A 27,686-nucleotide genomic window follows, 5' to 3' on the forward strand; every position below is an offset into this window, starting at 1 on the left:
AAAGCTCATAACATTAATTGACTAAGTTAAAAGAATTAAATTATGAAAAACACAGGAAGTTGGAATGTTAATTTTTTTTTTTAAATAAATTTATTTATTTATTTTTGGGTGCACGGGGTCTTTGTTGCTGCTCGTGGGCTTTCTCTCGTTGCGGTGCGCGGGCTTCTCACTGCGGTGGCTTCTCTTGTTGCGGAGCACGGGCTCTAGGCACGTGGGCTTCAGTAGTTGTGGCTCGCGGGCTCTAGAGCGCAGGCTCAGCAGTTGTGGCGCACGGACTTATTTGCTCCGCGGCATGTGGGATCTTCCTGGACCAGGGCTCGAACCCGTGTCCCCTGCATTGGCAGGTGGATTCTTAACCACTGCGCCACCAGGGAAGCCCTGGAATGCTAATTTTCATGATGATTATTTACCTCCTAATCAAATTAATAAATACTAAAGGAGAAAAATACATTCAAAATTAATCCAGTTGTACACTGTTGCTCCTGAAGTTTTGAAAATTGATCTCCAAATATTAAAAATATTATATATTACAAAAGATAACATATAAAAAGTTTTAGGATTTTGAATGACTATTATAAATATGCATACCTATCTTTGGTATTAGGTTCAAATAATGTTTTATTATGCTATAAAAGATATGCGATATGGTTTCTTCCAAGTTGGTATCCTTGTGTCCAGGTGGACAGCAGGTAATCAAGATGGCTTCAAGAAGCATAAATAAAAAGGTTTATATTATAAAAGTTAGTATATGAATGGGAATGGAGTTATTAATACATTCATAAAACTTTGCAGATTTTCATTTCAAACTATGTTTCTCTTACATATGCTTTCTACCATCTTCTCTAATTTTTTAAAGATGAGTTTAAGAAATGGGTCCAGAAAAAATTTCAGGCCTCCATGTCAACAATAGGAAAGGTAAAAATGCTATAAAATATTAAATATGTATTTCCAACAATAAGACATAAAGGCTAACAAGACACTCATTCAGCTACAGGAAGTGTGTGTTGCTAAGAAATGCACACTGAAAGCTGCCCTTTATTTTTATTCTTAAGAACCTTTCCATAGGAATCAAATTTTTTTTCTCATAGTCTGACAGCTAAGGAAAGACTATCTTCAACATAGCACTCAGGATATAAAATCCAAAAACTTTCCTACCCTTTTGATAAAGAACCCCAAAATATTCAACTGTATTAATATTTATCAATACAATTCTACTACATCCTGTATTAAAAAGGAAGTTTTTTTGGTCTAATTGATAAAGTAATAATTTCATAGAGTGGCATTTTATATTCGTGTGAACTTCAAGACACAGCAAAATGAGGAGAGAATGGATTGACTTTACTACAGCCCAGTTTTTAATTTTTATTTATTATAACATATTTTCATTTCCAGCTTACATAACTAAAATGCTAGAACTTGCTCTATTTCAAGCTCCATACCCTGTCCCTATACGCTCTTACTTACCTCAACTGCGCTGAAGTAACATCGAGTTAAGTAGAACCTTTAAACAACCTCACACGTCACAAGAAGCTGGTAGCTTGGTGACAGTTTTCATCTACAAGATCCCAGGGATCTCAAGGAAACAGCCTTTGAGTTAAAGGAACCGTTTCAGAAGCAACACTAAACACTTGCTAGAAGCTAATCAAGTTCAACTAATTCCAAAAGCAACCTGGAATTTCCATCTTAAATCTCACTTGTCTTTTGATAGCCTAAGGGAATAGCAAAATGGTCAAGCACGTGGATTCTAGAACTAGGCTGCCTGGGCTTCAGTCATGGCTCTGTCATTCAGCAGCCCTGTAGCATTGGGGAAGTTATTTAACCTCTCTTCATACCTCAGTTTCCTCATGTGTAAAACAGGGCACCAACAGTGTTATTATTATTATTATACTTTATCACTAAGAAGACTTTTATTTCTCACTTTTAAACTTTCAGAGAAATGTATTCTTTCCTTCAAAAATTCTTAAAGGCAAAAATATTCCTTTCTTCTCTCTTTGTGAAGGCTCTTTCAAACTGTCCTTGAACTCAATTCTTTAATGAAATACTACACATGGCATTATGAGGCATTTCAGAACACATAACTGGAAGATCACTAGAGAATTTCAACAACACTCAGACTGAAGAATTCACCACTATGATTAGTTAAAGGCTTCACCAATTCTCAGCGCCTCCCTTAAAATGTTAACATGTTAATTTTTTTTCTAGTAATGTTGGTTAGAAAACCCAAGTGTGTCTCTACGTTGTGAATGTAAGTGTTACTTTCAGAAGACAAAACCTTACGTTCAATCACTGCATGAACCCAAAGTCTGCTTTCATTTTCATGCTAACCTTGCTTCTAGGATGGCTGATAAAACATTGAAAAATCACTTGGTGTCCTCAGGTCATAGAGAAAGAGGGTGTGTGTGCACATACACACACCTCTACACGTGTGAAATAGGTTTATATCTCACTGAGCAGGTGGAATTCGCTAATGAAGAAATTCGGTTCAAAGAGAGATCTCTTCCAAACTCTCTGGTTTGGAAAAACGCATGAACGCGCCCCGCCCCCCCTCCCCCATCACCTCTCCTCACTCAGTGTAGATTTATCCACGCGCACGCCTCGCTTCCTCGGAAAGGCAGGGTAACCCAGTGAGGTCAATCTGACATTTGTTTGAGTGAGACATTTAGTAGCTATGTGGTCCTGGGCAGTAATTTAAACTCTACATCAGGCTGCCCATTTAAAATGCAAATAAAATACGCACATTACCGGGTTATTAGGATGACTGAACGAGGCAAAGTGTACAAAGCACTTGACCTAGCACCTGGCACAGAGAAAGCTGTCAATAAACAGCAGCTACTACATTAATATTTGTTTGTTTGTCAAGTGGGAGAAGGGAAAGTTCCCTCCATTCATTTAGGGTTAACAGAAAAATTGTTTAAAAATCCTTTACAACAAAAAAGATTATACAACTGGTTGCCTTCTAAACTGGTATAGTAAACACAGTAATCATTCCTTGAAAACTTGATCAATATTTGGAAATATCATATTAGTTTTTTATAAATATCAAATGAGCAAGGGAGAGAGACATCCTGATTAACTCAAACTATTGATACAAAGAATTCACGCCTTCATTAGTATAGTACCTAAGAATCACGTTATGTCCTCCAGGTTTACCTGTATTATGAGATTAATTTAATTTCTAATGAAACTGGAAAGAGTAAAGCATAAATATCCACAGCCTCAACTATCAGCTCCTGGGTTAGAGCGGATTAAATTGTCCAAATAACAGATTATCAGCATTCCCATTCAGCTATGGGTCACATGATTTTCTCTCCCTATACAATGTATTGAAGTCTCTGAAAATATTTTACTTAGCTTATAAATTAATTTGAGGGCCTTGACACACTCCAGCTGAGTAGTTAAGAAATAAGCAACCTGTAGGCCTGGCTTCAAGTTAAAAATTAGCCCTGGATCATTCTGATAGCATGGCCTCAGGAAGAATCATTCACCTATTTGCTCTGAGAAAATAACGACTTATGTCAGAGAAGGGGTGAAAAATGCTGATCTCATGTAATTCACAGTATAATATACCTCTGTGGAAAGGGGTAATGATTTTAAAAAATATGCATGTTGGTAAACGTTTGGGGTTATTTATAAAGAATGTCCAAAAGTAATGTCACTTAAGACTACTGTTATACCTATTTATTCCCACAACAGTTTCTAGTTGCTTTTAATGCATGTCAGCCTACTTTACAAGTGTTAATCTAATAAAATTCTAATCAAACTGTATGTGTTCTCACATTTATCAAATGATAAATATAAACAAAAATGGTAAACTACCACAGCAATATTCTAACCAAATATATTTGCAATGAATAGTAAAGTAACTAAAGTGAACTTCTCAGGAAGGAAGCCAAATTAATAGACTTAGTTTTATTCATTGGTATCTTGGAATTAATATAGTTCCTTCCCCAACTTTTTGTCATTAGTGGCTAAAAATTAATGGAAATCTATTTTTAAAACAAGAAATTAAAGATATTTTACAATAGAACTGTTTAGCTATATATAAACAAATCATGGACCATTCAAGTTTTACTTCCTTAAAAATAAAAGGTTATTCTTCAGAATGTAACCATAAATTAAACTCTACGTGATTAATGGCTTTCCCCTATAAAGTACATTAACTTCTTTTGGAATCTTAAACTCTAATGTATGCAGCTTATTCTTAAAGGTCCCAAATTGTTTCCTTTGCCAGAGAATACTTTTTTCCTGCTGAGACAGGAAAACAGATAATAAAATGCTGCTATATCTATATTGCAACAGAAAACTTGGTTTAAACGGGCCACTTCCTAACAACTTTGTCTACTCTAACATACCACGAAGAAATAACTACCCAAGGTGTATTTGAGACCATCGGCACCTCTTTCTACTTTTCTGAACTCACTCTGACAGGTACTAGAATACTTAAAAAATTTTAAGTAATCCCTCGTGCATTTCTTTCTTTTTCATAAAGGATATTCTAAATTTCTGTTCAACTTTTTTTGTAACATAGTTTTTCAACACTGCGTAGGCCAAGTCTTATATTACTGGCTTCATACAATTAGAAGTCCTATTAACTAGTATAAATCGTAAGTGTACAAGGAGAAGTTTTTTATTTATGTTGATATTTTAACATTCCTTATGGCTACAATCTAAGGAATACTAACAGTTCTTCCCAAATATAAGTAACAACCCTTTTTAACCCCCTAATTTTAAGATCCTCTGGATTAACCAGACACAAAGATTTGCATTGAGAAGCCTTGAGAGAAAATGAGAAGGAAACTCATCAAAAACAAGCTAAAACAATAATGAAGGAAAAAAGAGGGGAGTATGGGTATGAAATTCAGTCTCCATCAAAGATAACGCACACACACAAAACCACCTTCAGGACCCTCGTACTGGTCAGTGCCTTGTCCTGGAGCACTCTTACCCCTGGAGCCTGCGTAGCTCATACCCTCAACTCCAGAGTCAGCTTCTCAGTGAGGCCTTCTCTGACCACAAACACCATGTGAGATCACAAACCGCCCACCCTACCCCATCACTTCTAATGCCCCTTGACGTTCTATTTCTTCCACTGAACTTACCACATAAAATACTACAGTGTTTTTATTTTGCTTACTGTCGGTGTTCCTCTCCTCCCCAATAAAATGTTAAGCCCCACAAAGGCAGAGATTTTTGTGTTTTGTTCACTGATGTATCCTCAGTGGCTAGAAGAGTACTTAGAATACAGTAGGCACTCAGGAAACATCTTATGAATGATGATTGATTCAATGAACACACAATTTCATATACATAATGAATAGGCTCAAAGCAATATATTTTTGTGTTCCCACTGGGTATTAGTTAAGACTAAACTTGATTTTAATTAGCCAGGAGGTCATATAAATATGTGCATAGGGATGCAAATTACTCTACATTTCCCCCTTTAATGTCTCAAACACTAACACATAATTACCTGCATCTTCCAATAGAGCACAGAGCAATGGGATCACCCACCACGGCAACCAGGGACTGTGCTCTTGTGATGGCAGTATTGAGAAGCTTATAGTTAGATAAAAAACCGTAATCTAAGTCCTCTGTGGAATCTTCCAGCAGTTGCTCTTTCTTTTTAATTGGTGTCTGTTTATGTTTACAAGTATGTCTTGTACGTACTGTGCTAAGAAACAAAACTCTGAATTGCTTTCCTGTAAAAAAAAAAAAAAATTAAAAATAAGAGGCCTGTTATTCTGAACCATTGATATAATAAAAGCATTTCATTTTTTAAATCTTATTGCTAAATAAGAGGTGTTGATGAGGATGTGGAGAAACTGGAACTCTTGTTCACCATAGGTGGAAATATAAAACAGTATGTAAAACACTATAGAAAATACCATGGCAGTTCCTCAAAAAATTAAACACAGAACTAACATACGATGCAGCAACTCTACTTCTGGAAACACACCCAAAAGCACTGACTCCATAAGGAAGCCTAGAGAGAGACGAGTCCGTACATGTTCTTTCTTACATCGACACATCTCTTCCCTCATTCTGTGACAAGTCTCCACAGATGCGAATACAGTTCTAGTGTCAATTCTTCGTTCTCTCTTCTCCAGGCCAAACAATCCTAGTTCCTTCAACCATTTCTGACTCCACAGGGCAGTTTCTAGACCACTAACTATGCTAGGTCGTCTCTGGACACTTCCTAGTTTGTTAGTAATATTCTTTCTAAAATGCACACCCCAATTCTGTGTGATCTGAATGCATGGTACTGGAGCTATTTTTTTCCCCCATAATCTAGAAATTGTATTACTCTTATTATCGTATATTACCATGAAACCTCAGATTGTACTGGGCTTTTCTGGCACTCACATTATAGTGTTGCTTCACTTACTTAAATGCACAAATTTCATAGCAACTAATTACATGAAAATTTAAAAGAGTTGCTTTATTCACTTAGGAAAGTCTAGATGAAGAACAAGCTATGCCTTTAAAAATCTGCTTGACAGGTACAAGTTTTTAAAAATCTTTATAAACAAATTAGTTCTCAGATACATTATAACAATAGGTGTTGTATGCGATTGCAACTACAGCATACAGATATTTGCAGTTACAGTCATGGAGGAAATCCATTTGTTGATACTTCTTTTATTTGGATATAGAAATTTAACGAACATGTAAGTGAGCTCGACCTTGAATTGCCAAATTTGGCATTAAAGAACTTGGTATGAAATGAATACATAATTGCTTGTCCAGAAAAGAGATCTTGAAAACTAAAAATCAAATGTGCACACACTTTAAGATCTAACCATTTGAATAACTTAATTCATTTCCATTAATAGCTACCTTGAACATTTAGCACCCTTTCGACGTTAACATCAGATAATCTCTTTTTTCGAAGTTCAGCGCGTATCCTGAACACCTGGTCGGCATACGGAGTCACCACACCAATACTGCCGTCATCTAACTTCCCCCACGCTACTGGCCACTTCCTTCTTAACTCTTCCACACGTTCCACCACTTCAAAGACCTTTAAACAAACGTACATGTATACATATTAAAGTTATACAAGTGCTTGGAGAAAAGAATATGGTAACTGAAATCGATGTACAAAGGATTCCATTTTAGCAAATGTCGTTTTAAAACCACCTCAAACCAGGAATAATGCTTTGCTGATGTGAACACATTTTTGTTTACATTTCAAGCAGTAAATCTCTACAATAGTGCACCCAGTGAAAACGTGAAAATCGGAGACGATGTAACTGGCCATTGGCCCCACCCCTTACCTGGCGCCCCTTCACAAATGGGGACAGGTTCGGGTTCCTGTTTAGAGAGAGGCGCGTGGGACTGGCAACCCCACGTTCCCAGTATTTCTCAGTCCACTCTGTAGCTCAGGCCGATGAAACCCATTAGGAGAGCCCTAGAGTCAGCGCCGCCAACGTCTCAGCAGTGCGAGGGCTACCCTTCCTCCTCTCCCCGTGGATATAAGTAGACAGAACAGCCAACAGCTGGCAGCAAACCGCAGCTGGGACTGGGGCAAATCTGGACCTCAGGACAGACTCTCAGAGTTCACTACCTTCTCATGGTACAACTCTGCCCACGCCCTGTCATTAACCTTGCAGTGAAGTAAGCCCGTATTTTACCATCTGGATTTTCTGGACCCCACTTAGTGAATTAGAGTAGAACTTTTAGTGTAGTTTAATCTACTTTGATTCGATGAATTCATCAAACAAATAGTGTTGATGCTTGGCACAGTAGGGGACAAAATGGTTACTAAAACACGCTCCTTGCCTGTGAAGAGATTACTGTACAGTTAGAAAACAGATTCCTGATTTAAAATACGTATTATAAGGCAAGCTCAATAGAGGGTCAGGCAAGAGTCCAGGGGCAGAGAGAGGAAAGAGAAAATTTTAATGTCTTTTAAATACATTATTTATTTACTATTTGTTAGTTAATATCTACTTAAATTTATAATAGTAAATATACAAAAATTTGATAGTTTTATTCCTTTTAAGAACTCGAGGATTAATGGCCAGGATGCAGTTCCCACTTCCACATATAAATTCAATGAATGACAGAGGAATAGACTCTAGTCATCCTGTTGTTATAATGAAATAACAGCAAGTGAAACAACTACCCAGACCGTCCAAGGATTCCGATGAGTCAACTGGATTGAAAACATGGCGCTCTCACCCATAAGGAACAAGCAACACATAACCAGTTCTCCACTTCGTCCCTCTGTTACCCCTTATATAGTAGGCAGCATAAAACTGTAGTCAAAATACACAGGCTTGGAATGGTATGAGGAGCTTGGGGAAAGCCCTCTCCCAGATAGACATCTATGAAGCTGGTCAAGGCCAACAGATAATCATTCAAAGTCTCTGGAGACTGATCAAAGAGCTGCCAAGAAGCTGAGAAGCATTGTTTCAACAAAATCTACAGAAAGTCGGGAAGAAGAGTGGAAGGCTGGGACTGCCCCGCTCTCCCGCAGCCCCCTGTCTTACTGGACTGTCTCAGCAGCCGAGGGGCAGCTCCCACCTGCTCCAGCTCCCTGGGGTGAAAGAGCTACTCCAGGCGGTTACAGCAGTGGATGCACATCAGAGATCTCGTTTTCCCCAGCAAGGTGCAGCAGGAGGCCATGAGCAGCTGGCAGCACCTGGGTGGCACCTATTCCCCTTCCCCATCTCCTGCTGCACAGGGAGGGCCTGCGTGGGACAGTGGGTGAAGCAAGCAGTCTCCTTTGCTCGTACCATAGTCAACACGGTAGAAGTCACAGACAAAAACAAAATCTTGATAACAGCAACAGAAAAACAACTCATCACTTACAAAGAACTCTAGTAAGATTAACAGATGACTGCTCATCAGAAACAATGAGGGCAATAAAGCAGTAGGAAAGCATATTTCAGTGTGCTGAAAGAAATAACTCAATAATCTAATATCCAGCAAAACTACTTTTCAAAAATGAAGGCAAAATAAAGACATTCCCAGAAAAAAACAAAAACTGAAAGAATTCTTTACTAGCAGACCTGCCCTAAAAGAAACACTAAGAGAAATTCATCAGGCTGAAAGCAAGTGACACCAGACAGTAATTTGAATTCACACAAACAAAGCATACTACTAAAGGTAATTACATGGTTAATTATAAAAGACAGTATAATAGTATATTTATTTTCCTTTCTCTTCTTAACTGATTTTCCAGCCAGCAGTTTCCAACCTGAGTGCAAAAGTGATAAAGGAAACCCTAGAGTTATTTGTCAATATTTCAAACAGGTAAAGAAAAGTTTACCTTTTCCTAAAATTAATTGGCACAGACTAATTAAAATGTCAAGTTTCTTTACTTTTGGCTAGGGGTTTATCAAGTAGGTACTGTCAATTTTCTTGTACTGACTTCTAACTACAGGCCTCTGACCAATTTTTTAATGGAAAGATGAATTACTATTACCTAATAAATGGCATTTTTTTTTGTAAATAAAATGAGTAAATCACGGGATTCAAGGGAAGAAAGGGAGATGGAGATCACATATCACGAATCATTCTTCTAATGACCAACGATGTACACATCCTCCCCTGGGTTTCCAGAACTCCACTCCCTTGTGACAGCCAGAACCAAATCTCAGGCTCTCTGGCCCGCTGGCCCCTAAAGACATCACAGGTGTTTGTCTGCTACCTGATCTGACCCCTCATACTCCCCACATTTTCTCTGAACTTAAAAACTTAAAAAGTCAGAAACTGTGAGAGAACCACACAAGTTGCAGCACATAATGGGTTAGCACCATCGTCATGTGGGTCTGTGTGACCCCCTGGAGCACAGGATTCCACAAGTCAAGTCTTTTTACTCATGTAAAATGATGCCTCATTGAGTGTGCACTATAAATTGTGACCACAGTCCATTTTAGATGGCTTCTTTTGCATGAGGTTCTGTATTTTGGCATAAGACAAAATGTAAATCAAAGTTTTTGTTTCCCATGGCAGATTCATCTTAACAAATCAATGTTACACAAGAAAGAATAAACTTCCATACTATTTTCATGTAAATGAAGTCAACACACAATAAAATATCAACCCAAAATTTTAAATAAATGCTTAATAAGACCAGACTATATATATGACTGCAAAAATGTCAACAATTTGCAAAAATGACTAAGGTACCTCTGCATTATTATAAAAAGCTGTGCTATTTTTCTCTTGTACATCTTCCCCTCGTGCTGTAAAGAAGGTTAGTGGGTAGAAATCCTTGTGTGCTGGCTGCTTTCCACTGGCCATCAGTTTGCCCTCATAGAAGAGCTCAGAGGTGTAACTGCAGAAAAAGACCGAAATAAATATATAAATAAAAAGTAACCTATCATCAAAATTAATTTTACCCATAAGAAAAAATTACCAGTCAAATCTCACGTTGCTTTATGCCCATGATTAATTTTAATCCAAACATCTAATACCCATGATGCCAAGATTTTCACCAAAATTAGCCACAGCAATGAAAACACAGTGGGCTCCTGGTATACCACTAATAAATGAATTGATCTGGGGAAGGCATGAAGCCAGAACATAGAAAGAAAAGGAAGAAATGACGACAGTTCAGTACTAGATGAAACTCTTGTTTCATGAGGAAATTTGCTAGCTGTTATGGTTTTCTGTACTAAAATTTTTTAAATGTATATTTTTATTTATGTGGATCATATACTTATGCAAACACAAAGATCTATAGACACTGAAACAATACACACAATTGAAGGGTATTCCAGTCTTCAACTGTAAAATGAATACTCTACTAATGAAGATACTACGTAGTACTCGATTCATCACTGACTGTAGCAAATGACTGGCAACAATAAAAGAGGAATCACATTTTGAGATATTGATAAAAGCCATATTTAAACCTAAACTTATTTTTATATCTCTCCTACTGCTTTCAGAGAAACCTAAAAATTAGTTTCACATGACCGCCATAATCATTATTATTAAATTATACTAAACTTGAAAAAATCCTAAGATTTTGGTGGTGACAGTGACAGGAATGCAGCACAAAGGGGCTTCCCAGGGTGCTGGAAACATTCTGTTTTTTGGTCTGGATGCCGGTTGAGGGGTACGTTTGGTTTGTGACTATTCACTGGGCTACCATTTGTGCTACTTTTACTTGTATAGATGCATACTATATTTAATAGAGACCTTTTAAAACTTTATTACTAAGTTTCATGGTTTTCTTTCCTTCCTCCCTCCCATCCTTCCTTTCTTTTAAAATAGACTCCTTGTATAACACAGCCAGACACACATACGCAAACCATTATGTGGCTTGTCAACATATTTGTTTATTACATCATGTAGTTTTACATATACATTATATATTTAGTCACAGAAAAATATGTTTATAGCTAGTAGAACCTAAAGTTTTTGTTTCCAGAACTGCCCTACTATAATAAATTACAGCTGACTTTTGAAGTATACTTTCACAGACATAAAATTAAACATAATTTGCAACACTAGGGACACCATGTAACTCTGCTGGGAATAATCTGTCCCTAGGAACAGTGCTGTTTTGAGTCCCCTTCCACCAGACCACACAAAGTGTGACAGAGGGGCAGCTCACACCTACTTGATGATAGCTTCGTGGGAGCGGTAGTTCTCACAGAGGAGGATCCTGCAGGGAAACTCGGCAGGGTAATGCTCATAGAGCCGGTCAAGCAGTGAAACGTGAAGGTTTCTTTCCCTGGCAAACTCACTGTAAACAAAAGGGCTGAGCTGTAACAGAGAGACACATGGAGAGAATTTAACTAAATATACAAGTAGTATTTTTTTTAACATACTTTTAAAAAAATCCACCATGCTGAAACTTCTGATGTACTAAACCTCAACATGCTGAATGCTGGAATAAGCAGAGTCAAACATATTTTTCTAGGAACAATTTTACTACTATATAGAATGAGGCTAAATTGTCTAACTTTTCGTTTCAGCATGCCAACACTAACCTAGAGTTTCTACGCATAGGTTAATAAAGGACTCTTCCGGGCTTCCCTGGTGGCGCAGTGGTTGAGTCCGCCTGCCGATGCAGGGGACACGGGTTCGTGCCCCTGTCCGGGAAGATCCCACATGCCGCGGAGCGGCTGGGCCCATGAGCCATGGCCGCTGAGCCTGCGCGTCTGGGCGTCCGGAGCCTGTGCTCCGCAACGGGAGAGGCCACAACAGTGAGAGGCCTGCGTACCGCAAAAAAAAAAAAAAAAAAAGACTCTTCCAACTTAATAATAAATAGCTACTACCTTAGTAATTTTAGGGATGCAACCCACTGCATCATTGGGGGAGTCAATCAACTGTCTCACTAAAATTAAGCAACTATTTTAAACAGTGAGCTAGCAGGATACACCGCCTATGACTAAAACACTTATTTTTATTAATTAGCAAAAAAGCCATCTTTATCTCGTAAAGTGTAAGGAGCCATCCTTGATTATAACTTTGATGCTAAGAACAAAATTAAATTTCTGGCAAAGAAACGAAAACAGAACTTGTCCCTCTACCTTCAACTCTTTCCTAAATGGATAGCTACAACACTGTGTAGGTTCAATCTCAACCAACTGTGACAAAACAGAAAGAACCTCAAACTGAAACTTTGCAAAACTGATATTTTAATAGAAAAACTGTAATTTTCTTTCATACATCGGTATTAAGACCAGACAAGTTCTTTGAGATTTTGGCTATTATTTTTAATTAGGCACTTTGTTTCCCATGATAATGAAAAATTAACCCTTCAGGAAAACAAATGTTGGGGACAGGAACTGGGGAATCGTAAGAAGGATAATTTAAATTTATTTGATAAAGAAAAGTAAGAATCAAATATTCATACTACAGAGAACGGAACTTCAAATTAATAAACATGACAATTAGAACACTGATAGACCCATTCATTCCACTCTCTATCCAAAGAAGGAAAAAAAGTGGGGTGGGGTGGGGTAGCAATTTTCCTTCAGAAACACCAACATTTTCCACTATTAGTACAGAGATATTTAAAGTACTTAAACTGACATGCATGGCACAATTTCATAGGCTGTTTTAGAAAACAAAATATTAAACATCAAAATATAACAGAAGTTTCTTTCACCACTGTGACTCAGAGGGCACTCACCTGCATGTGGTCACCAGCCAGGACAACCCGCGTGTCCTTAGTTGCTAATGCTAGGGGCATAATGGTTTCACACTCCATGGCCTGGGCAGCCTCATCTAATAGAACGTGCGTAAAAAACCCTGCGAAGTACAGTATAAACACAGGACCGCATATTACAGCAGTGATAAAAGGAGTTGTAGTGTCTTTCTTTTAAGGAAAGAGTTTAGTGTCCTGATTTAAGAGCTGTGAGTACTTTTAATGCCAGTCCTCAATTTAGAAGATCATATATTTAAATCATTATTTAAAAATAGAAGTTGAAAGGAATAACTATTTTACTCAACAATAGATATGTAAATGGCATCTGGTACTAATGGCCCCAAGACTAACAGTTAAATCAGGACACATAAAAAAGACTTTAAAAGTACAAGATAGCAGCTTTTCACCACAAAGAAAAGCTGGCAACAAAACAGTGATAGGCCCAAAATCCTTTCACTATTTATTTGCTAAAACACCAAAAATAAAACAATGGTAGTTTATAAGTAACTTTAGCTTAAACACATACATTAGACATTAAAGAAAATCATACCCAAAATCTAATATAAAGGAGAAAGTGATAATCTAACTTTGACCAAAAACAAAGGTTATCTGTTAGCAAATTCACTATTTTGATTATTTAGGTTTAGTGTGTGTGTGTGCGTGCATGTGTGCGTACAGATTATATACAATGTTTTAGCCTAAGACCCTATCCTGGCTGTAAAACTATCACCAGTCTGAAAAAGAAAAAAACAAAAGTGACACAAGTATCAAAAATGTACATTATCAAATATCCCCCAGATGTAAACGCCCACGTCTGGGTTACTGCTGCCACTCACACTGAGGCACAGGAATCTGTGTACAGAAAGGAGGAAAAGCCTCTTTGCCCCTAAAAGAGGAGACAGAAGAAAAACCTTGCTGTCTCAATGTGTAGAAGTAAATGTTGCCCCCTATGGCTAGCTCACTGAGGTAGAGAGAGGGGGGCCCTGTTTTTACTAGCACAGCAAAGAACACAAAGTAGCTTCTCTGACCAGTTGTAACTCTCTAGATTAATTAGCCTCCTGTGAGTTGGCCCAAGAACCTAACCTCTATTTCTATGGATAGCAACAAGTTCCAAACAATCTGTTTATACAACTTCCTAATGCAACTTGTTTCTAGGTTGGGAACTTTCTAAACCTTACTGACTGGCAGTAATAACCGCCACCACCATCATCACGGTCCATTCAAACAAATGGCTGTGTTGACAGTACAAGTATCAATAACTGTTGTCTATTTAATGACAGTGGCCCAAGCATGATTTGGACACATGCATTTTTCTCCCTGTTGAGGAGAATTTGTGCTTTTTGTTCTACAAGACTAATTAAGGAAGATGACTATATAATTATAGGATCAAACTGGAAAAAACTGAGACTAGTGAAAAAAATCTGTTTTCATTAGATAACATTTTAATTAAATAGAACTAGGCTTAAATCAGGAACTGAATAAATCATGAAATTGTTATACTGTTGCTTAAGCTAGTAAAAGAAACCTGAATTAGTCAAACTGATTTAGCCTGAGCCTTGGTTGTCTTAGCTGTAAAATAACCCTCCACAGAGTTGATATGAGAATTAAATAAAGTATAAACAATGCCTAAAACAAAGCAGATCGTTGACTTGCAATAAATGTTCTACACTCTTGCTCTTCAAAGCCATTCTTTACTCTTCCTCAAAACTATACTGTTCAGGAGGCTTGGGTATTTAATTTACGTGGCAAATATGCAGAGTATAATCATGAAGTAATGAGACTGATTGTTAAATAAACATACCAAAATTTACATTGCAAATAAGTGTTGTTCCATCAAAGAAGTCAGTTGAGAGGAAATATAACTCATTCCAATGGATGCAGCCACTGTTCAAAACATTTTTGAAACTCTGCTTTTGTAACTGCCCTCACCAGCCAGCTATGAGCTGCGTGCACAAGAAAAATAAGTCTCATTACATGAGAGGCACGTCTCTCTCTTTTTTTTTTTCAACCCCTAATGGTATTGCTCAGTTTGATAACCTACCTTATTTACCAGATATGCCTCAGAAAGATTTTGAAGCTTTTCTAAAATTAACTCTACCCTCAAAAAGAAACTTTGGCCACTGTTCATTCTTTAAGATAAACAGAGGTTTATCAAGGGCCTCCAGGTGTCTATACCCTGGGCCAAGTGCCAGGAATACAAGGTGAAGAGAACTGTCTACCTTCCAGAGACTTAAAAGAATTTGTCACTGGCTCTGAAAGCAATTCCAAAAGGAGAGAGCAAAAAAGCGCTGACCAATGTCAACAATTATAATAAAGCGGTAATAAATGAATATTCTTCCAAAGCAACTACCTTAAAGTGACACCACACTTTGATGGTTAAGTTCTGCCATATTTATCAGAACTTCTTGTCACCATCTGTCTGTACTTTGTATAATATTAGTTTGATTTTACATAGTTCCTGTACTTAAATAATCTTAATAGTATGTCATAAAAAAACCTATCATGATTGTTGTCTCTACACTGTATTAATGGAAAACTATTTTAAAATTAAAAACTTGAGAAAATTGTAAAAAGACCAACACTGTCCAAATTTGAATTTTTCACATGATCAATAGTAAGTAAACACCATCTGATCAATTAGAGAACAAACAGAGTAGCAGTCACTAAAATGTCTAAACTAGGGGTTGATAAATTTTGTGTATGTGAAGGGCCAAACAGTACACATTTTAGGTTTTTTTGACCATACAATCTCTGTTGCAACTACTCGACTCAGCTGCTGTAGCACAAAAGAATCCATAGAAAATACAGGTAAATAAATGGGCATGATTGTGTTCCATCCAATAACACTTGATTTATAAAAACAGACAGTAGGCCAGCTACGGCCCACAGGCCAACCCCTGATCTAAACTGAATGCAGAGCCCTGTGCATTCAGGCACCCCCTCTGTGTCTTGAGTCAGCATACCAGGTTCAAGGTCCAACTGACAGAGGTACTGGGAAGTATTCAATGTAACAACCACCACTCGGTGTTTAAGAATATCTTCTTTCTGTGGCATCTGAAAGGTGGAATGTGCGCTTGAGATCAAACAGTACTGATGCACAACTGGGTGGACAGTCTTTACCCAGCGATTTCTGAAGTATACCCTATAAAAGAAGATAACATTTCCAATTTATACTTATTAACATCTTACCAGTACCTGATTATCAAAATATCGACATTATGATGTTAAGACTACAATACCTGGAAATTAGCAAATAAGTCTGGTAACTGTTAACACTACTGGATTAGAATTTAACATACAACTGTAACTCCCCCCACCAAAAAATGAATCAAGCAGAAAGTATATACACTATGGTAAGATAAATATCTAATTATTTTTAAGTGTTCAGAATAATCTTACAACAGAATGACACACAGAGTTTCATAAGCATTCGTTTTTTTACTTCAAAACATTCCCATTTGGGAATTATTTTTTTTCCTAGAATATTCTTACAAAAATATACTTAGATTTTAATTATCTATGCTAATAAAATATAGTGAATTGCATACTTACAAGAGAAATTTAAAAGTTACTTGCATTTCACTTTAGAATATATTCTTATACCTATATTTAAATAGACCTCTATCTAAAGTTCTGGAAATTTAAAAATAAATTTAAATTCTGGACCATCAGAAAAATCTTAAGAAAGAGCATCTCGTCTATTAATTGCAAAAGAAAAACAGAAATAGGACTCATACAACAGATTACTAAGATGGTACAGAAACAACTCATCCATCCACCCACCCACCTCCCCCCATCCCTAACCCACCCACATCACAAAGATCTGCTGGGTATCTACTATGGTCCAGCACAGAGGCAAGTCACATGGCTTGCAAACTTTCATAAAGACTTTGGATTTATTCTGATTTCAATGGAAAGCCATCAGAGAGTTGTAACAGGGCACATGTCATGAGACACGCCTTAGGTTGTTGAAGGACCCCTCTGTTTCTTTGGACAGAATACACAGTTTTGGAGGCAGGAAGAGGGCTGGACAGTGGTGTGGTGGTAAATGTTGAACAATCAGCCTTCGGGGGGGTGGGGGGTGACCTGATCTGCAGTGTTAGCTGGTTTCTGGGGTATAAAACCTACTATCATGGCCAATTTCACATGAACTTGGGAAGATATGCACATGATTGGCTCTCACAAACCAGTACCAGCTGCTCCATCACACCAGGGACTGGGAGAGAGGCAGGGGGAGGGGGCAATATCAAGGAGACCCATAAGGAGGCCGCTGTAAGGATCCAGACAAGAAAAAATGATAGCTTGAACCGGGGTGGTAACAGTAGAGATGTGAAAATGGTCAGATCACTGCATATTTTGAGAGTAATGCTGACAGAATTTACTGATATACTAGATGTGGAATTTAAGAGAAAGGATGTTCCATGGCTTTGAAACTGGATGAGTGGCAGTAGTGGTGATAGGGAGGAACAAATTTGGGGTGGGAACTGAGAATTCAGTTTTGGACATATTTAGTAGTAGACATCCAAGTAGAGATATCCAGTAAGCAGAGGTATTTATAAGTGTGGAGTTCAAAAGAATGCCTAAGACAAGAAATATACAACTGAGATCATACTTAAACCCTGAGACTAGAAGAGCTCACCTGGAGAGTAAGTGTAGATAAAAAGGAAACTAGTTGGAAGAATGGCTGATGGACCACTTCCACATGTAGAGGCTGGGGAATGGAGGGACACAGGAAAGGAGACTGGGAAGCAGCAATCAGTGAAGCAGCAAAGAACTTAGGAGACTGTGAGGGTCCAATCAAGGGACATAAACTTCCGTGTCACTAAATCGTTTGGACATTTTCCGGGCCCATCAAGTTACTTATTAGCAGCATCCAGCTCTGTGGTTGCTCCCTCCTTGAAATATTCTCTCCCTCGGCTGCCATAACTCAACCGCTCCCTGCTTTCCTTCCACCTCTCTAAGCTGGTTCCTCAAGGCTTAGCCTTTAGTGCTCTCATCAAGCTCTGTCCTCTCACCTGACAATCTCATCCCAGGCCCATGGCTTCAATTACCACCAATACCCTGATGACTCACACATTCTTCTCTCTCCAGCCAAGGCCTCACCTCTGAGCTCCAAGATGCATATCCAACTATTTATTTGACATCTGTCTCCTCTAGAGCGTTTCAAAGGCAGCTCAAATGTCATATGCACAAACACTAACCTCATGATCTTCTACAATGTGTTCTAACCCTCCATGAAACAATTAAAACTGGTTATTGTCTTTTTTTAAGCAAAGCAAAGCAAAAAAAAAGCATTTAATAAATGTCCCTAACTTATAAATAAATTGTAATAGAGGAAAGTAATGTATTTTAAAAGCATTACTATGATAGGAAGGACTGTGAAAGTAACCAACACCACTCCTAAAAGATGTAAAAATCTTAAACATGTTTTAGGTTTTAATAAAAAAATATTTAATCAAATCAGCAAAGCAGAATTTACTTTTAAATATATGAAAAATCTCATTTTACAAATTATCTGAAAAAGTATTTACAAATTATGATTCCATTAATATTAACTTACGTGTGCGTATTTAAGCATATAAATGACTAGAAATTAAACTGTAAAATGTTAGTAGTAGTTATCTCTGACTGGTAAGGTTATAGATAATTTTGATTCTTCATGCTTTCCCATATTTTCTTAAATGAACATTTCATTATAAAATTGAAAAATTCATTTTCCAAATTACTTATCAAATCTAACTCCAGGCACTGCTGCTTTCTCAAAGAAAAAATAGAAATTGAAGTTCTAAGCCTCATTACTGACTTTTTGTAGTTACCTTGGAAAGCTAACTCAAGATGAAGTTAGTAAGAATACAAAGTTTGATCATTAGGCCCATTTCCTTAAAAATATAATAGTCTAGTGCTGACTTAAAAAAGACTTAAATATTTTCTCAGTACTTCCATCTTGTGCAACATTTAAGGTAGACACTGTCTATAAGATTACTTAAAACACATCCAACAACATTTTTCAAAATTGGAGAACTGACACTTTCAAGTCCATGGTATAAAAGGTGACACCAACTAAGTAATTTACATATTTCTAGAAATAAACGGTCCACATACCCCACATGAATTATACTGAAATTTAAAACAGAAGACTGTCTGGTAATATATCACTTTAATTCACTGAAATTTTATTCATGTATTGAATTCATATGCAATGAACACCCCCAAAATATTATTACATAAGATACTACAGAATCGGAAAGACCTTATTTATTTATTTAAAGATCTTTATAAAATAACATATACCTTCTATTTGTCCAGAAAACAGTAAATGTACACTTCCTCCATAGATAGCCTTAATCTAATAAGTGATAGCTCTGCCAGAATCAGCTACTGATTTTCAGAAGCATACACAGAAACTATGTTTTCCTCTCTATTCCATTTTAAAATCTTCTAATTCTAATAAAGTAAGAAGTAAAAACTGAAACTAAATATAATTAAAATGGATTCTAAAACCTCCATCCCAAAATAATTTAAGCTCAACTCCTGGCAACTAATAGAATTTTATACATTTTAACGACAAGTGTGCATATTTAAACATATTTACTGTTTTAACTATTTAATGTTTATGGCTATTTTCCTACTTTGTCACGTTTACTAGGGCCCACTCTAAGCTACAGTGTGGGAAGGTAAACTTGTCATCATCACTCTTATTCCACAGAGACAACAAGTCTTCAAGGTCACATGCGGACACTTAGGACCCTCTTGTGTTCTTTCCCCTGCGTTCTGGGACAATTCACATAAAGCTGATCTCCCCAGAGTGCTCGGCCATTCTAATTTTCTCTACTGCATCTCCCATACCACTCATATTTGTTGTCCATTAGGAAAATTATAAATTAATCTCAGTTAATATAATAGATGGTGCTAATAAATCCTAACATTTCAATGTATTAACCCTCCTAGGAAATACATTCACAAGTTAACATCTTTCCTGAACAGAAAAACTATGGCGAAAATACAGCGCCACATAAAGGCCCAAGTCTTTTCTTATTTTATTCCACTTATTAAATGAAATAACATGAAATTTGTATTTAAATAAATTCAAATATTTTCTGCTAGAGGGCAAGTTTCTGTATTTGGGCCACTACAACTATACATAGACCCTACTGGAACATAACTTCTTATCCTACATGTTTAGATGCACTACATGTTGGATTGTAACACCCAAACAATAATTTTACATGGGAAAAGCTAAACATAATGCTAGCCAAATAACGGAGTTCAGTGTTCATCAACCACAGCTCTCCTGCCCCAAATGCCAAATGACCTATGCTAGGTCAACCAAGCTTTGAGGGGTCTTCACTCCACTGTTTCCAAGCCAAGTACAATGATAAATGAGATTGTCACAGTTCCTACATAACATACATACACAAACATAAGCACACACACAAGCTCTACCAACAATAAAACATCTTATCGACACTGAAGTAAGAACACTCACAGCAAAAATGCTACTAGCTAACTCAATTTCACTTAGGGGCTAAAAAAGATTAGAATCTGAAGCAAACTAGTTTTCGATGAATTTATCCATTGGTAAATATCACATTTTCATTTATAGTGACTATATACATGTGATATTTTCTTATCAAATAAAACTGAGTTCTACTTAAAATACTTATTTCTTCTCTAATTTGTCTTCAGAGTAGAAACAGAGTACGGCATAAAAACCTGTGTTAACGGGCCATGCCACTTTTTTCTCTTTTGTTCTTTTTAATGCAATTGCAAAATCATTCGAATGGCTTTGCTTATGGTTATTAAAGAATTAAATAGCGTAACCTCATTTTTCCATGCCTAAGCTCAACTAGAAAGAAAAAGTTAGTGAATTATGATTCAAAAGTGTGGTTAGAAATTAATTTTTAAACAATAATTGTATTTGAACAACATAGGGCATGACATATTAGTTTGTAAAATGGCAAAACTAAACATTAATTCATATAACAATGAGAGCAAATGGTATAATAACCATTTAATGGTTCTTTATTGTTTTCTGAAGAAAAGGATTTTATTCCCCCACAACCCTATATCTAAGAACATTTCATATCCATAGACACTTAGTAGACCTGTATTAACCTAGAATTTTCTTTATCTCTTAAATGATAGCAAAGAGCCATAAGTACCAGTCGGTTACACCGTGCTGCAGAAATCACTTCAATTTCATGCTTCTCTAAATGTGTAGCGTCTATGAAATTACCTGCATGATCACAGTCAAAATTTTATTTCCATAAACAACTATCACTGCATGACTACTCTGCCATGCAAAATATGCTAGAATTTTAATTAAAATTGATTTAATCATAAATTTATATATAGTAGCTTTTAGAGGAACACATCAAAATCGGCTCAGATTGTAACCACATTTTTTACATACAAAACTTAAAAAAGGATGTCTTTCTCTTTACTTAATGTTTAAGAAATGAATGGTCAAAGATTTTTAAATTTTTCCTTAATTTAAATGGTTTCTTCAAAAGGCATAACCTCCAAATGCCAATGCACAGTTAAAGATTTTGGTTTTCTCAAAGTTACTAAAATCTTTATAGACACCTTTTCTTAAGAATAATAAAGTATGATACAGAGACATAATAAGCCTTAAAAGAATACCTGAGAGGTCTTGCCTGGGGATTGCCTGCTTCTACATATGGATGTAAATAATCCTTTATGTAGAGATCAGCAGCACTATTAGAATGGGTGCAAATGAGAATCCTGCTGAAATAAATGGTGCAAATAAAAAGAATGATGAAACACAAAACCATTCAAGCAGTATAATACCAAAAAAAAGCAGTGGCCATTTTAATATAATACATTTCCCTCAACCTACTCAGTAACCTCTAACATATTATTCAGTTATGCTTTTAGGAAATTATTACTAAAGCTTAATTACTCTTTAAGCTGTAAAGGAGATAAGTTCCCCCAAATTATTTTTAAATCTATCATATAAAATTATTTTTTAAAAACCCAACCCTTTTGGCACTAACATTTATCACAATCTCTTAGCAGACTTGGCGTTTTGAGGACTATTTAAAAGCTACCATTCTCTATGTTGCCAATTTTTAAAAAACAGTACGTTTTCAGAGAATTCAAATTTTAGTGCTTTGGGGTTTGAGTGTGGCTCTTTTTCTTTATTTGTATCTTTTTTCAATTTTTACAAGCAAGATGAAAACTGTCTCTCTAGCCCTTGCTTTGTCTTCACAACAAGGACAGAAACTGTGCCCTTCTGATGAGACCAGGGCACACACAACGCCATCTCACCTGGTCTCCTGCTGCTGGAGAATGTGCTTGACGGCCTGAGCTAGGGTGAATGTTTTGCCGGTGCCATAGGGGCCGATGATGAGAACAGGAGGCAGCTGTATTGAAAGTGGGGTCGTAACGGCCAGAACAGCCTCTTTCTGTTTTGCGTTTAGCCGAGGATCCAACTGCTCATCCCATTGTCTAAAGAAAATTAATATGTAAGTTATTTTAAACACATGCATCTTATTCATAAGCAGAACATGGCACACAAGTATCTTGGATTTCACTGAACCATTAAAAATACTGACATAACATAGCATCTATAAAAACAAATGCTTATTCTAAAACTACTTTTTAAAAAATTCCCAACAAAGTCGGTGTAGGGTGTTTTACTACTCTGATCAAAATTCACTTTAGTTATCCTGTCCTTTCCAAGTGCAAAAAGATTCTGGTAACTAACCAAGAGACATCACAACACACTTCCAGTCTAGTTGCTATGTAACAGCAGCTTCTTTGCATAGCAAATAAAATGGAAAAGGGAAACTAACTGATTTTCAAATTCTAATCCATTGAAAGATCTTTCAGTAAAATTTAAAACAAAAGAAAAAGAGAAAAACCTGTGTCACTGGTTAAGAGATATCAAACTTTTATAAAGTTCTTAATTCAGAAAATAGCAGGGTTTTTTTTTAAGGTCAAACAATATGAAATGTTTTCTGATTATTTTCACACACACAAATAACATACGTACGTCCTATTTTTCTGGGTACAGAACACCTGTCATGGCAACACAAATGGCTGTTGTAATGAAATCTATCTTATTAGTGTCCCTTCTATGACTTGGCTAAGTTTTGAAGATTTAAATGGACGGCAGATGCTGAAAGGGATCAAACTAAGTGGAGAATCAACAGCATTCTTTCTCATAACTACAATTATAATACTAAATATTGCAACAACTATGGTAAAAATGATAGAGATGTAAACCAAAATAGGAAGGGCGTGTAAAGAGACTCTTAGAAAATTTGCAAAATGCCTACAAAATAATCCTGAAATAGGAGGACACAGTTTAGACAGCAAAATGCCCACTCCGTGAGGCTACACTCTACTCAAACAGAAGCTAGTTATTTATGGAAAGTTTTCTTAACTCTTTCAGTTTCAAAAAATTATAACTAATGCTATATATTATGATAGATAACTTCAAACAAACAAAATTCTCCTAATTTTAAACCTTAGAAAACCAATTTTAAAAACAAATTTTAAGCATATGACCATGTTATTATTTATTTTTCTGAAATTTAACTTTTTTTAAGTAAAAAACAAAAGGACTCTGACCAGTGGCACTAGATTTCCTGGAAGCCATTCACGAAAACTCCAAAGAATCCCTCAGCATTAACCAGTTTCTTTACTCATAATTCTGCCAGTACCTAGCAATGCTCCATCTCCTATAAATAAGGAAACTCCTTTAGGTAAGTACTAAGTCCAGAGCTACTACACGTGGCAGACACTGTGGAATGGTTACCCCCAAACCACCTGCGGTGCCCATCTCTTCCTCCTTCTACTACTGAGCCCAGACAGCTATAATACTCCCTTTCCAGCCTCTGTGGCTGGAGACCCAACTCTGGTCAACGAGACATAAAAGAAGTCCCTCAGAAGGGCTTCTATACCCAATAAAACAAAACAAAGCCTCTCTAGAAGAAAGCCTTCCTGCTCCTTTGCCTTCCTCCTTCACCTTGCTGGCAAAAGCTCATGATAAATAAAACTGCAGAAGCCATCTTATAATCATGAGGCAACAACAGGCATCACGAAGAAAGCTAATATGCTCTCTAAGTAGAGAGAAAAGGGAGACTAGGTCTGCAAAGGTACTGCTGAGCCTCCATACCAGCCCTCGACCACCCAGCTCTGGGCCTCTACTTCTATTTGTTTAAGCCACAGTCAATCCAACAAACTGTCGCTTGCATCTATACCTGACCGCTATGATCCTACGATATCTGACCCCAATGGTTCCTTTATCTGTACATGGAGATAATGATACTTGCATCAGATAGATATTTTAAAGGATCAAATAAGATAATGCATGTAAGCTGTTAAGAAAAATAACTGAGCAATAAGTGCAAAATTAACTTTGACTTCTATTACTATAGTATTTTCTGAGGATCTCAGAAAAACAAGATATTACTTGACCAGCACACACTTTTGAAAATCAAAAAATGTTTTTAGAATACCCTCTAATCTCTCAAATTTGGGGACTTTAATGAACTTATGAATGAGATCGATATTAGATTATATACATAAGTATAAATCTAAGAGATTAGTGACAGATTTACGGGTATAATTCTAAAATATGTTGATATCTCTTCATTTTATTTATATAGACCATTCTACTTGTCAATTGTTTCAGTGCAAATAAACGCTTCAGAGTAGATCAGAAACTTTACCAATGTGAGTCATCTCTATAGTTTCTGGTCATGAATGATGAACATTTACAGAAAGCCAATAAGTAAAACAAATTGTCTCTATTTATTATACTACCTGCTTAATAAAGGGAAGAAGATTTACAATAAACATGCTGGTAAAAGTCATCTCTGAATTTCACAATTAAAACAATATAAAGTCTTTTCAAGTTTACTCTGAATAAAATAAGAGTTATTTTATTCCCTGAACCAAATTAATTCTAAGTTCTTTTTTTTTTCCTGGTCTGACGCATTGTTGTGATTAATTTATAGACTACATGCTCAAGAATAATTTCTCAATTTCATTTATCTTTCTATATTCCACCTTATTCTAGAAAAGATTTTAAATGGCTAATAGCTTCTCAGCGTTCCTAGACCTAGATACATTTTTAATTACTATTTAAATTATAGTGGTATGAAATCTCTTCCTGCTTGAAAGTTTTCTGCTACTTGACATTTCCTTACTTTTGCAGTTAACACTTGCAATCAGTGGTATTTGAATATACTGCTATACACAATATATTTTTCAGAAGTGAACGTATCAAGTCAATGCCTATAAGTTTACTGGTATAGCCTCACATTTGAAACCCTAATTTTCTTCTTTAAACATGATACTCTTATTAATTTAAATGTGTCATATGTTAATAATGTGCAAGGCTGTGTTGGAGATTCAAAGACAAATAAGATGTGGTCTCTTCTAAAAAGCTCAGAGTCTAATGAGAACAGCAGAAATGTACACAACTGAGAAAAATCAATTTTAGAGAAATTATGCTTGAAAGTACAAAACTGACTGAACCTAGCACATACTAGGCATCAATAAATATTTGTTGAAATAATGAAAAGGAAGAGCATATTCATTTACTAGAAGGAGAGAGTCCTTAAGCGGGACTAAATTTTAAAGGACAGGTAGATCCTCCAATAGATCAATATTGGGCAAAGATTATTTCAGGGAGAAAAAAACACAGATAGAACACAGGGCTGGGGGAGGGGGAAATGCAGCATTTAATGAGTATAAAGTTTCAGTTTTGCAACATGAAAAGGTTCCGGAGATAAACTACACAACAATGTGAGTACACTTAGCACTCTTGAACTGCACACTTTAAAAATGGTTAACATGGTAAATTTTACGTTATGTAGATTTTACCACGATTTTTTTTAATTTTAAAGAATTTTTTAAAAGATAAGGAGGCAAATAAGTTCAGGGCAAATTAAACAAACATCAAAGTAATTCTATATGGCTAGAACATGACGATTTAAAGGAAGAAAGGGAGAGTAAGAAGAAAAAAGTAAAAGAAACCTGAAAAGATACTGTTGAGAAGCACTGTCAATGAGACCACATAATATGAGTTTTGTATTAGGACGTTCAGACTTTATCTGCATATCAAGCAGAAGCCCTTCAGAGGTTTATAAGCAGTGAAATGAAATGATTATTTTAGCAAAGTAACTCTGGAAGAAGTATGTGGGTTGGACCACAGAATAGAGACACAGACAGCAGGACTGACGACCAACTAGAAGGCTACTGAAATAGTCCAGCTCTAAATTACGCACTGGCTGTAGGGATGGAAAGGGAAGGATGCAGAGAAGCTGAATCACATAAGAGCTAACACTATGAGATGTCACTGGGTGTTTACAATCGGTGGGCCACTCACCACTTTCAGGAGGGTGAGAGCAGCAGAGAGCAAGATCACAGGGGCGAGGAGAGAGAATACACTGCAGGTAGGGTGGCCACCCTTGCTCAAGGACTTTGGCAGTAAAAACAAGAATGAGGAAAGTGAAAACAAGGGAGAAATGACTTGGATTTTGTATTATAAGGCATATTTTGCTTTGTTCTGTTTTTAGGACCAGAAGAAATGAAGTGTGAGGGGAAATGATATAAGTCACTCCTAGGTCTGGCCCATAAAAATTTCCTACATGGCCCTCCGTGCTCCTGCTTCCCCTGTCTGCCAGCTCATGTCAGCACCCAGGGTGACCTTGGAAACCACTCAGTAAAGATACCAGAGCCTCCGTCAGAGATGGAGCAGGGCCACGCTACCATGACTAGATTGACACAAGTGATTAAAAAATAAACTAGTTTGTGGAGCCACTGAGATTTAAAAACAAAAAAAAGGTGGAGTGAGCTGGGCATGGGCAGGGGCCAAGAGGATAAAATCCAGTAAAAGAATAAAAAAGATGCAGTCATAGAGCTGTCACTACAGTTAGTCTGGAAACAAAACAGAGGTATCGTATTTAACTACACGTAAAGATGTGTAAAGAGAATTAAGCAGAAAAATATTTACATAACAATTAACTTTACAGCATCTTCCATGATACTTCCTCCATTTTCCTAAATTACAAAAATGTCTTCCCTATTCAAAAATTATTTTAAATTAACTATTTGAACCACTTTAGAAAGGCCCTAGTTTCCCTATTCAGCTTCTACTCAGGAATATTCCTAAATTGCTTGGCATTCTATCAAATTAAGGCTGTTGAGAAAAGCAATAGAACTCATTTAGACTCTGAGGAAAAGTGAAGAAAATCGATGATGAACTTCAAATGCTTCATTCTAAGAGTTCTTGTACTCTCTTTTCTCAACTAATAACATCTCTCTTGAAGAATATATGGAAACTTTCTTATAAACATATTTGAGTTATTTGATACAGATATTAAATTTAAAATTTATGTAACTTCTGGAATGAGATATCTCTTTTTTGTACCTGTTGGGACTCCAAGGTATGGTTGGAGTCATAGTGATGTCTGGAAACAAAACCCCATTGTCCTTGATCCTGTCTAGCGCATAATGCATTTCACAGAGGGGTAATCGATTTAATTGAAACTGAAGTTCAACCTGAAAGACAAAACAAAAAAATTTTTTT

The 27,686-nt window shown here is 36.5% G+C and overlaps 1 protein-coding gene across 7 annotated transcripts in view; it reads right to left on the reverse strand.

The window, feature by feature from the left end:
• Window positions 1–27,686, reverse strand: part of HELZ (helicase with zinc finger) — a 154,707-nt gene that overhangs the window by 63,357 nt on the left and 63,664 nt on the right. For 6 of the 7 annotated variants that reach the window (XM_029211012.1, XM_029211018.1, XM_029211011.1 and 3 more), the window contains 9 exons: window positions 27,528–27,658; window positions 22,409–22,588; window positions 21,761–21,865; window positions 16,081–16,259; window positions 13,103–13,221; window positions 11,582–11,727; window positions 10,141–10,288; window positions 6,838–7,021; window positions 5,471–5,699 (listed from right to left, as the gene is read on the reverse strand). In XM_029211012.1, the coding sequence (XP_029066845.1) occupies window positions 5,471–5,699; window positions 6,838–7,021; window positions 10,141–10,288; window positions 11,582–11,727; window positions 13,103–13,221; window positions 16,081–16,259; window positions 21,761–21,865; window positions 22,409–22,588; window positions 27,528–27,658 (1,421 nt within the window). The remainder of the gene's footprint in view (window positions 1–5,470; window positions 5,700–6,837; window positions 7,022–10,140; window positions 10,289–11,581; window positions 11,728–13,102; window positions 13,222–16,080; window positions 16,260–21,760; window positions 21,866–22,408; window positions 22,589–27,527; window positions 27,659–27,686) is intronic. The other variant, XM_029211017.1, reaches the window with a different exon arrangement.

Source organism: Monodon monoceros, unplaced genomic scaffold (genome assembly GCF_005190385.1).
Source record: "Monodon monoceros isolate NGI ecotype Baffin Bay Population unplaced genomic scaffold, NGI_Narwhal_1 Super_Scaffold_9, whole genome shotgun sequence".
Lineage (NCBI taxonomy): Eukaryota > Metazoa > Chordata > Mammalia > Artiodactyla > Monodontidae > Monodon > Monodon monoceros.